Source organism: Neoarius graeffei, chromosome 16 (genome assembly GCF_027579695.1).
Source record: "Neoarius graeffei isolate fNeoGra1 chromosome 16, fNeoGra1.pri, whole genome shotgun sequence".
Taxonomy (NCBI): Eukaryota; Metazoa; Chordata; class Actinopteri; order Siluriformes; family Ariidae; genus Neoarius; species Neoarius graeffei.
Genome location: NC_083584.1, coordinates 57,930,712 through 57,943,064, shown reverse-complemented (window position 1 = coordinate 57,943,064; position 12,353 = coordinate 57,930,712). Strand labels below are relative to the sequence as shown.

Sequence of the window (12,353 nt, the reverse complement as noted above, 5' to 3'; positions counted from 1 at the left end):
GATCAGACTTTGATAGATCCCTGTTCTTTAAATAAAACAGGGTGCCCACTCGCACCTGATTGTCATCCCATTGATTGAAAACACCGGACTCTAATTTCACCTTCAAATGAACTGCTAATCCTAGAGGTTCACATACTTTTGCCACTCATAGATATGTAATATTGGATGATTTTCCTCAATAAATAAATGACCAAGTATAATATTTTTGTCTCATTTGTTTAACTGGGTTCTCTTTATCTACTTTTAGGACTTGTGTGAAAATCTGATTGTTTTAGGTCATATTTATGCAGAAATATAGAAAATTCTAAAGGGTTCACAAACTTTCAAGCACCACTGTATTTAAAAAGGAAATGTCTCCTTTATGACCAAATTTGTCTTTGATGAATCAGGGTTAATGTGTTGAAATGTTTATTGACGTCTGCACAAAAATATAATCTGTACGACATTTTCCAGGCAAACGATGGAATAACTGTGGATAAATCACAGAGCGTGTATGTTGGAGGTGAGTGGTTGCATTACATCACAAGGAATAGATAAAATCAGCATGTTTGATTCCTTGACATGTCTCATTCCAGTCAAGTGCTTTTGTCTTAGTTCTGTATTTTAAATGAAGCAGAAATATAATGAACCTCGTGGTGTTTAAAGCAATTTCTGTCTGAATTATGTACACAATGCTAAAGGCGTATTGTTCAGAATCATTATTATTATTCGATTTATTTAAATTTTCACCCTGGCACGTTGTTCATCATTGCTGGAGATTTCAACCAGGCAAAATGAAAGTCTGTTTTTATCAAAGTTCTAATCATGTGAATTTTTCAGCAAGGGAAAATAACTCATTACAGACATGAACAACTCCTAAAGAACACCGCCCCCTGCACTTGGATTCCCAACACAATCATTTTATTCATTAATTAAATGCGTTATTTGTCTGTATTAAAAATGGATACCTGTAAACTTCAGTCATAAACAGCTTGTTAGATTTGTTTCATGCAGTGTAAAGTCATTTTTATTGCTTATGTTTATACACTAAGACATTTATAAAGGAGATTTTACCCAGCACTCTTAAAGAGATCCTGAACTGGTTCTGGGCCAGCCAAACCAGGTTTACAGTAAATTAGTAAATGATACCGGCTTTACATTTCTTTTGGGAACAGATGCAGCAGGTCGTCCTGTTAACTGGGCTCCAGGGAAAAAGAAGGACTTCTCCTGTAGTGACAGGCTGGTGAGACTGGAGCAAACTCGCTGAGAAGTAGTGACAAAGAGAAAGTCTTACTTTTTGCTACTTACAGTACTTTGTATAAGATATGAAATGATTGATTGCATTACTGAAAGTTGAAAGATGTAATTTAGCGTTCAGTTTCCTGAGGATCGGCTGGATCATGTTTTTGGTGATTTGGCATCTTTCTTTCTTTTTGCTTCTAGTTTGCTCTAAACATTGGTCTCCAGTTTCACACTCCAGAGGAATTCTTCCTGGGATGGAAAGCTGCTCCCTTCAACATGCCGTCATTTGATCCGGTGAGCAGCTGACCTGTTTGTCCATCTTTGCCTCTGAACATATATTTTCCAGTTTGTTTATGTTTACTTGAGTTGGACCAGAGTTGATCATACCTGTACATGGAAGTTCCCCAGAGTTTCAGAGAGGGCACACCTCAACAAACAGCACTGTGAAGACCAAGGAGAAAGGACAGGCTTTGGAACAAAGATCTGGAAAAGTTATTGCTCAGCGTTTGGCTATAAAAATCCTAAACTTTGAACCTCCACCAGAGCAACATTTAAATCAATTATTTATGGAACATAATGCAGACAAGTCAAGAATTATTTAGATATGTTTGAGCCATGATATAGAACGCGTGATTGATCCCAACAGTTACAACTTTATTTATCTACATAACCAGGATTACTATAGGAATTCGTATTTTATCAGAACTGCTGAATTACGGAACTCGTTACCATAAGATAAGACCTTTTATTGTCCCACAATGGGGAAATTTCCTGTTTGCAGCAGCACAGTGGATAGCAGTAAAAGAGGACATATCAAGCCATGCAAGTAAAAAAATATATCTAAGATAAATACTAAATTAGAGGAATTATGAAGTAGAGGAAACACACTGCACAAATCAGGTGCAAAAGATAAAACAAAAAAACCCCAGAAAACAATGCGACAACTATTGACAGACAGACAGATGTGAGTCTACTGTGAGCAGTGCTGGTTGTACAGTCTAACAGCTGCAGGAAGGAATGATCTGCGGAAATGCTCCTTCACATGCTTCGGGTGGAGCAACCTCCCGCTGAAGGAGCTCTGCAGTCCAGTGAGTAAGTCCTATCGGGTGTGGGAGTTGTTCTCCATCATAGATGACCGCTTCGCCATCATCCTCCTCCCACCCATTACCTCCCCTGGCTCCAGGGGGCATCCCAGCACAGAGCTGGCCCTCCTGATCAGTTTGTCCAGTCTCTTCCTGTCAGCTGTGGAGATGCTGCTGTCCTAGCAAACCACGCCATGAAAGATGGCTGATGCCACCACAGTGTCAAAAAAGGTCTTCAGGAGTGCCCCTTGCACTCCAAAAGACCTGAGTCTCCGCAGCAGATACAGCCTGCTCTGACCTTTCCTGTACAGTGCTGTGGTGTTATCAGTCCAGTTTGTTGTTCAGGTGAACACCCAGGTACTTCTAAGATGTCACCAGCTCAGTGTCCTTCCCCTGGATGCTCACTAGTGGGTTTTTTTTGGGGGGGGGGGGGGAGAGTGCCTGCGAAAATCCACCACTAGCTCCCTAGTTTTCCTCGCATTGATCTGGAGGTGGTTTTGCTGGCACCAGTCCACAAAGTCCTGCAACAGTCCTCTGTACTCCCTGTCTTCCCCATCTGTGATGAGGCCAGTCACTACCTTTACATGCACGTCCAAATCGAGCTGCTATTGGTAATCGAGCAAAGGGTCCCAGCAGGGGTGCCAGAGAAATCCAATCCTACATGCACAAGTGAAATCGGGCTATTGTGCAAGGTGCATTGTGCACCCGAGCCACACGTGGCGCTACACGCCCCATCGTGTTGGTACACTTCCGGTTGTCGTCATGAAGAAGAGCTATAGTGTTGCCAGATACTGCTGACGTTTTCCAGCCCAAAACATGTTCAAATCCGCTAAAATGCACTTAAAACCCCCAATCTGGCAACACTAGCAGTTCCGTGTTCAAGCTGTTAGGCTTGCTCTAACAGACTATGGCTACAACCTGTCCGGCGCAGACCACTGTTTTGTAAGACAACTTATTTTGCACAATAATATTTTTCTAAAGTCCATTTTTTGCTTACAAAAAAATATTTTTTTTGCTTACAATTTAACTTATGTCTTAATAAACACACAAAGTTCAATTGTTTTGTTTTTATTGACATTCTTCAGATGTTGGACATATATACACACACACACACACACACACACACACAAATACAATGACTTGTTTATGTACACAATTCACAGCTATGCAACAGCTGTACAGATGTATTTGGTGATACAGTAAGTGAGCTAAATTTTAACAGTGCAAACAATCTGCCACAAAAAGAAAAGATTCGTGCCGTTGTCATGCCGACCGAGGCTGTTGTGTTTCCCGCTTGTGGTCTCGTCACTCGTCACTTCCGGAAGTAGCTCGACAACTAGCTCGATAGGGTATACATACACAAAGTAGCTCGGCAGAAATCGCATAAACTAGGTCGTGTAGCTCGATTCCGAGAAATCAAGTTCGGTTCAATTTCAGCCGAATTAAGGTGTATACATGGCATTTTGAACTTCGATTTCAGTCGAGCAACGGCAGAAATTCGATTCTCTCTATGTGCATGTAAACGTAGTGAGTGATAGCAGAGTTGTCAGAGAACTTCTGCAGGTGACAGGTAGGTGAATTATAGACCCCTTTCACTGACGTCACCCGAAACCGGAAGTAAACAGACTGTTGGAAAGACTGTCAGTCAAGTTACGCATGTTCACGTGCCCCAGTGCTGATATCGATTATTCATGTTCCCGGGCACCTCTCGTGCCGTTTTCAGTGTAGTTTCGAGTGCCGCGTGAGGAAGCAGTTCCCTGTTTAAGATCCTTGTGTGTGCGTAATTGACCAGAAAAGTAAGTTTTGGTGTTGAATGTATAGCCTCTTGCTGTGAAAGTCTAGTGTAAGCTTTGTGTAGGTTTAGTAGTAATGTCTTCAGAAATCTTTTTTGCCTGTGTATGAATGCTAACTTGTCTACTGTTTAGTTTAACTGTATATTTAGAAGTTCAACCTGTTATTTGATCCAGATATTCCGTTTTTCATGCCTAGAGTTAGTAAGTTCATTCATTCATTCATTCATTATCTCTAGCCGCTTTATCCTGTTCTACAGGGTCGCAGGCAAGCTGGAGCCTATCCCAGCTGACTACGGGCGAAAGGCGGGGTACACCCTGGACAAGTCGCCAGGTCATCACAGGGCTGACACATAGACACAGACAACCATTCACACTCACATTCACACCTACGGTCAATTTAGAGTCACCAGTTAACCTAACCTGCATGTCTTTGGACTGTGGGGGAAACCGGAGCACCCGGAGGAAACCCACGCGGACACGGGGAGAACATGCAAACTCCACACAGAAAGGCCCTCGCCGGCCACAGGGCTCGAACCCAGGACCTTCTTGCTGTGAGGCGACAGCGCTAACCACTACACCACCGTGCCGCCGAGTTAGTAAGTTATTATATCTTATCTTAGTCAGCCTCATTTAGTCCATTTTGACTAGATATTTGAAGTTAAGTTCGCTAGTTTTATGCATATTTAAATGGCTAATTTCCGAAAGCTTCCATGCTGCTGAGTCCAACCTGCAGTGCCACTAGTGGTCACTAGTTGGCACTGTTAGACCACACATCATTTTGTATTTCTGTAGTATCCTATAGTGTGTTAATGCACATTATTTGTTTGTTTCTTTTCTCAGACCATACACATACTATTGCAACAGACATGTTAAGATAATATCCACCTAGATAAATATAAATACAGAATAGAGGAAGATTTATTTGGAAGTTGAACACCTTGTACCCCGTGCTGTGCTGTATTGTGCATTTGAAGACAAGTAAGTCTTGGTTTGCATATCCAGTTGTCCTGTGTTCTGACCGACACACCAAGGAGACACCCATATCTCATTCCTAATACAGTCCATCTTTCAGTACCTGAGCCATTTTGGAAGACCAACAAACTCGTGATTAGGGGGAAATAACGGCAGCGGTATGTGAACCCACGAGAATAAAGTGGAGTGGCAAACGACTTAAAACAGCTCAGATTTGTTTGTTTATTTATGACTTGAAAGAAACCTGTGTGAGACTTGGCAAAAAACTGTGGATATAATGGATAAGTCTGTGCATGATCTGCGGACACTTTGAGGTAAGCAAACGCAAGAAATTCAGATTTAAAACATGCTAAATAGGCCCCAAGTTGATAACTGTATGAGGAGCAAGCCTCCCAGACTTCTACAATTTAATAATAATAATAATAATAATAATTTAGGATGGTTTGGGGCTTGCTCTCCCTCCTATTATATAAATAAAGCATAGTTGTTGTGTAGGCATATATCATAAATACATATGTATAATTTGGATAAATTAACCTAAATTATGGATACCTTAATAGTAACAAAAAGTATTAATTTTTCAACTGAAAAGATATATTATTAAAAGATAAATATCAACAAGATTACCTTGGCCATAACTATGTGTAGGTTATTCTTAATAACAGCTGTAATATCACGAACCAAGCCACTAACAACATAATTGTAAGCCTGTAGCCCTTTGTAGGCTTTCAAGTCATCAGCAGTGTAGGCAGTGTTCGAACTACGGGGGTACTCGGGGGATCCGAGATCCCCTGAAACAGACATGAGATCCCTTGAAAACATGATTTGGGAAATGTTGGGGGGGTCTCTAAAATATTGGCAAAATGATGTTTATTGACAGCAATCGTGTGTAACGGGAAGCATTTGCATATCCGAAGTGTTGTGTTTACATCAAAGATAAAATAAACCGATATGACAACGACTGCTGCTACCAGGTTGGTTGTTGAGTAGCCTGACTGTTTTTTTTTCTTGCGTGTGGTATCATTGTTGACGCGAGGTTGTTTTTTGAACATGCCAATGTGGACACGATTTCCCCTGATGAGTTATGACTTTAGACGCGATGCGTGTGTGGAGGTGTGGAGTCCGCGTGATATATGCGTAAGATAGGCTTCTCATGTGTTTGGAGATCCGCGCTCTGAGACAAGCGCAAGCCCCCCCCCCCCAAGGGAAAAAAAGGGACCCCCCCCCCGAAAATATCGGCATAGTTCGAACACTGAGTGTAGGCACTGGGTGTAAACAACAAATAGTTTACAATGTCTGGGTAGCAAACAGATGGCAGAATTGGTGTCAGGTCCTCCTTATGTTTCCATTCTCCCTTGCTGCGAGTCTTATCATATGGGTCAAACCCATCAATCACAGCCAGTTTCTCCACATACCGTGCCCTTTCTGCAGCTGGTAATGTACTCGCATAACCAGAATTTATCATCCATCGTGTCACTTTACTCTCGCGCGTACTTTGTTTTATATTGTGAGTACATGCACTTGGTCTTCCAATATGGCGCCTAACAAAATCTCGTGGCGCGGTGATGTCATGTGGTAGCCCTCTATAAGAAGTCTGCAGTGTAGAGGGTGAACAGGAATGGGGCCAGAACCATTTCCTGCGGGGCCCCCGCGCTGCAGACAACCATGTCTGACACACAGTCCCGTGTCCTCGCATGCCGTGGACAGTCAGTGAGATAGTCCACAATCCATGATGTGAGGTGGTGGTCTACTCTTACGTGCTCCAGCTTGTCCCCCAAAAGTGCGGGCTGGATGGTGTTGAAAGCACTGGAGAAATCAAAAGATGTTATTCTCACAGAACTTCCAGGCTTCTCCAGGTGAGACTGGACTCGGTGAAGGAGGAAGATGATGGCGTCGTCCACCCCGATGCCTGGCTGGTAGGTGAACTGCAGCGGGTCCATGGACAGGCTCACCACGGGACACAGATGGACCAGGACCAGCCGCTCCAGGGTCTTCATCAGGTGTGATGTTAGTGCTACTGGCCTGTAGCTGTTGAGGTCCATGGGGTGCCGAGTCTTGGGCGCAGATACCACACAGGATGTCTTCCATAGCCGTGGTACTCTCCCCAGCTTCAAGCTCAGGTTCAACAGATGTCCAACTATCCCGCACAGCTCGTCTGCGCAGGACCTGAGGAGCCTGGAGCTGATGCCATCCGGACCCGCAGCCTTCATCTTCCTCAGCTGGTTCCTCAGCTGGAGTGTTGTGAGGGACAGGTTTGAGCAGGGGGACTGTGTGTGTTGTTCGAATTTGGGGTGATGTGTAAAACAGTGGGGTGTATGATCTGTGATGTATATTGTCTGTCTGTGGTGGTTTGAATTTGGGGTGATGTATGAATCCGTGGGTGGTGAGTGGGGGTGGGAGTTAGTTGGTGTGTGTGGTGGCTGTGAGCTGCTAGACGTTGGGAGGGGGGAGAAGGTGGCTGTGGGGGAGGGGCAGAGTACTTGAGGTGTGAACGACGAGGGCTGCAGCTGAGGTGTCTGGGCCGGGGGAGGTGCAGACGCCTGATCAAATCTATGGAGCACTTGCATGTGACGTCACATCCGCTCCAGATTGTAGTCAGACGCCATCTTGTCGGTAAAACGCCATATTTCCGCCGTCTTACCGACACTGACTTTCGTTATTTTTCGCCGAAATCTTCAAATATTACCGTGCCACAATGCCGGAGAGTTGTATGGCATATAAATGCCACAACAGGAGAGGTCAGAAATCGGGAAGAAAGTTTCATAGGCTGCCACGGGACCCTGACAGTTACCCTAACTGTTATAAGAAATCAGTGATAAAAAACAGTGACCTTTAGACATTTGTCAGTCACCCTCTCATTTTCCCTTTCCACGTTTTGGCTGTGAAGTGTCAAGTGTATCATTACCAATATCTATGACATATACGAGCACATCTACAATTCTAAGAATTATGATTTATCAGTATTGCTAATTATGGTAAAAGCAAAATAAATTAAACTGGACAAATACATTTTTATTTCATAAAGCAGGTATACCATATATACAGTAATAGTGATAACTACTGATACTTGATCTAACTGATGATATAAAATATTCAACCATAATTGGCTGGTCAGTGCTATACTAGATACTACTGATATATCTAGTATCAGTTCTAGTACTCAATACTTAAGTGACTTACCCATCCAATGAGGATTGTTATTTTCTTGTTTACAAGATGCCACATCGGGGGCTGACAAATCCTGAATTTCTGTAAAGATAACTGTCCAGAGATTTATAAGCACGCAGTGCTTCACCACTGAACAGCGAGGGAAAGTTGATGAGGTAATTATACACGTCTGGGTATTCCACCTCTGGCAGTTCAAAATCCACTGACACGGTTGTGAAAACTACATCCGGTAAGCCATAAGGGTCACTAATCTGTAGATCGTTTATTTTAGACATACCGGTATATCTAGTTATCTGTTCATTAGAAAATTGAGCCGTGTAGTCCATCGGTTGAAATTGATCCATTCTGTACACGAGTGCAGCAGTATTCAGCTGTGTTTTTTACCGACAAGATGGCGGCTGTTAACTTTCTGGTCACGTGACTGCAAGATCTCTATTGAAGAGATTCAGGTCATTTGCCCACTGCTGGTCTCTCTCAGCCTGGGATTTTGAAGACTGGTGGCCAGAAATGGTCTTTAGTCCTCTCTAGACTCCTCTGGTGTTCTGCTGCAGCTGCTCCTCCATTTTCCTTCTGTAGCTCCTCTTTCCCCCTCTAATCTTCCTCCTTAGCTCCCTCTGCACAGCCTTCAGTTCCTCCTTGTCTCCAGACCTGAAAGCCCTCCGCTTCTCCTTGAGAAGAGCCTTTATGTCTGGATTAATCCACAGTTTGTTGTTGGAGAAACACTGTACAGTCCTAGTAGGTACAGTGTTCGCCATACAAAAGTTAATATAATCTGTAATGCAGTCTCTAAGGCTGTTGATGTCCTCCCCATGTGAATCTTTGTATAACTCCCACACCGTTGTATTGAAACAGTCCTTCAGAGCTTCATCCGCCTCATCGGACCGTCTCGACACGGTACGGGAAACAGCTGGTTGCCTGTGCACAAGAAGCTTGTACACTGGCCGGAGGAAAACCAGATTGTGATCAGCTCGTCCCAGGGGGGCAGGGGGGATGACTTGTATTCCTCCTTGGTGTTTGCATATAGCAGGTCAAGAGTCTTATTGTCTCTGGTGCTGCATGTGACGTACTGGGTGAAGGTGGGCAGAGTGGAAGACAGGGAGACATGGTGGAAGTTACCAGAGATCAGTAAGAGGGCTTGTGGGCTGAGTCTGTAGCCTGCTCACTGCAGAGTGGAGGTCGTCACACACAGTATCGGCGTTAGCAGAGGGGGGCACATACACAGCTATTACAACTGCATGTGAAAATTCCCGAGGCAGATAGAATGGCCTCATGCTAACCACTAACAGTTCAATGTCCGGACAGCAGTGCCTCTCTTTAATAGTGATATGCCCAGAGTAACACCAACTATTTATTAATAAACACCTGCCAGCCTTCCTCCTTTCCTCTTACCGCTCTCCGTCATCCTGTCCGCTCTCACCAGCTGGAACTCGTCCAGCGCGGCATGCATATCCATGGCAACGCTGGTCATCCATGTCTCCGTAAACGCCATTAAGCTGCAGTGCTGGTAGGTCCTTTTGGTGCTGGGTTAACGCCACCAGTTCATCCATCTTGTTGGACAAAGATCGTACGTTCCCCATGATGATGGACGGGAGGACTGGACGATGTCTCCTCTTCTTCTCATGGCGTTGAACTCCGGCTCAGCACCTGCAGCTTCTCCTCCTCAGCTCGTGTGGGAGCTTGGGTCTGTCTCTCAGCAACAGCACAGCGTTACGGAGCGCTAACAGCTGCTCTTTGTTGTAAACAATAGAGGGTATAGCTAGCCGCAACTCCACGGACATGGTGGAGTGGGGGGGGGGGGGGGGGGAGTTAAAAAAAAAAGTAACTGTGTACTCTGTACTCACAGTTACTCGTGTCCCTTAACACGTTAAAGAGTTAAAAAAAAAAAAACCCACACACACACACAAAGCAGGACAAAATTAGCCTGGGCCCGCCCATCCTAAGCGTGACGCAACACGAGGGCCTGTTCCGAGCTTAGTCTGGCCAGGCAGGCTATCTACAGCATTTCCAAGCTCCCGAAAAATCGGGAACCAATCAACTTTGAGCATCTCCAACGGCCCTGGGTAGAGGCATGTTCAAGGCAGTGACGTAGTAGAACTGTGACCGGAAGCCATAGATTGTTTACAGAATCTATGCCGGAAGCACTTCATTCACATCACGAACATGGAGCAACGGCAAGCCTTTAACACAGCGGTAGATGCTGTATTGAAAGCATTCAACGGGAAGTTCTCATTGAAAACGGAGCAAAGAGCAGCCCTGGAGGTATTTATTGAAAGGAAGGACGTTTTCGCCTTGCTCCCGACTGGCTTCGGTAAGAGTTTAATCTACCAGTTAGCCCCGTCGCGTCGCATACATCAGAGGAAAGAGTGATGTGATTGGTTTAAGCTTCGTCACAGCCTTTTTTGGCTTCGACCAGTAGCAAACTGAGGCATTTCAGGGAGGCGGGTCAACCACAGGCTCTGGGAAACGGTTTGGCTTAATAGCTTGGCCAGACCAAATGCTCGGAGAGCTTTGAAGTCGCGTTAGCCAGGCTAGGACAAAATAGAAAAAAACTCTTAAATGAGTGAGTTGCTGCTGCAAGAGGCAGCCAGCTACAGCAGCGCAAAAGAATGCCATTGTTTTAATATCAATATTAAAGCAATTAATTCACCTAGTTTATTTAAGATAACTCGAATTAATACTTATGTATCGAAGTGAGAAACGTACAGTCCTCCAGGTTAGAATCTAGAATTTAGTCAGATGTATCATACAGTCCTTCTATTTTAAGTAAAATTCTGTGAACGTGTAACCTATTGCACGTTGGTGCCTGCTTACACTTTCTCAGCATGACAGTCTGCCTCCACAAATACTTTTTTTTGCATTCATTGTCATCTTATTACGTTTTATGTAATGTATTCCTAAAGTTTTTCTGTAGTTTTAGATTCTCTGTCTGTCTGTCTGTCTGTCTGTCTGTCTTAAGTAGGGGTTAGGTCACAATTGGGACGAGAGTTCTGTTCCTTTTCCCTGTCACACCCTTCTCTTTACTTTATCAATTTATTATCTGCAAGTGTTAAATTGTTATTTTAGTTCGTTAGTATTGTGTTGTATGATTTTGTGATGAATTTATTAAACTAAACTAAGCTAAACAGACAGATGATGTCACAGTTATGATTCTGCCTCCAGAAACCCATTTACCAAAAGTGATCAGGTCAAGGTGAACTTTGAATGCACTGAGAAGATTCAAAGCTCAGATAAGATGTTCAGGACAACCGTAGACCAAGACAAATAAAATTTTTTGGGAAAAAAAATGAGTTCAAAAGGCATGAAAGAGATGTTGCAAACATGTCAACACTGTGTCTCTGGTCTGATGCTGCCAAAATTGATCTTTTTGACTTTGGCACAAAGCGTTTAAAACACCATCCCCACTGTGAAACATGGTGGTGGTAGCATCATTTGTGCATGCTTTTCCATCTGGTTCTAGTCTGGAACAGACTTGAGACTTTGGCAGAGATTCATCTTTCAAAAAGTCAACAACAGACTGGACATAATACTGAACATATATATTAGGTCCATATATATTTGGACACTGACACACTTTTTTTTTACCTGTTTACTGAAACATATTCAAGTTATAGTTATATAATGGACATAGCCATAAAATCCAGACTTTCAGCTTTCATTTGAGGGTATCCACATTAAAATTGGATGAAGGGTTTAGGAGTTTCAGCTCCTTAACATGTGCCACCCTGTTTTTAAAGGGACCAAAAGTAATTGGACAGTTGACTCAAAGGCTATTTCATGGGCTGGTGTGGGCAATTCCTTCGTTATGTCACTCAATTAAGTAGATAAAAGGCCTGGAGTTGATTTGAGGTGTGGTGCTTGCATTTGGAAGATTTTGCTGTGAAGAAAACATGCGGTCGAAGGAGCTCGCCATGCAGGTGAAACAAGCCATCCTTAAGCTGCGAAAACAGAAAAAACCCATCTGAGAAATTGCTACAATTTTAGGAGTGGCAAAATCTACAGTTTGGTACATCCTGAGAAAGAAAGAAAGCACTGGTGAACTCATCAATGCAAAAAGACCTGGACGCCCACAGAAGACATACTGTGTGCTCAAATGCAGCCAAACTGATTGGTCGGCGTT

The 12,353-nt window shown here is 43.6% G+C and overlaps 1 protein-coding gene across 2 annotated transcripts in view; it reads left to right on the top strand.

Annotated features, from left to right (window-relative positions):
* pnkp (polynucleotide kinase 3'-phosphatase) overlaps positions 1 to 12,353 on the top strand; it is a 46,810-nt gene that overhangs the window by 26,096 nt on the left and 8,361 nt on the right. For both annotated transcript variants that reach the window (XM_060943240.1, XM_060943239.1), the window contains 3 exons: positions 454 to 502; positions 1,155 to 1,222; positions 1,423 to 1,515. In XM_060943240.1, coding sequence (XP_060799223.1) covers positions 454 to 502; positions 1,155 to 1,222; positions 1,423 to 1,515 — 210 coding nt within the window. The remainder of the gene's footprint in view (positions 1 to 453; positions 503 to 1,154; positions 1,223 to 1,422; positions 1,516 to 12,353) is intronic.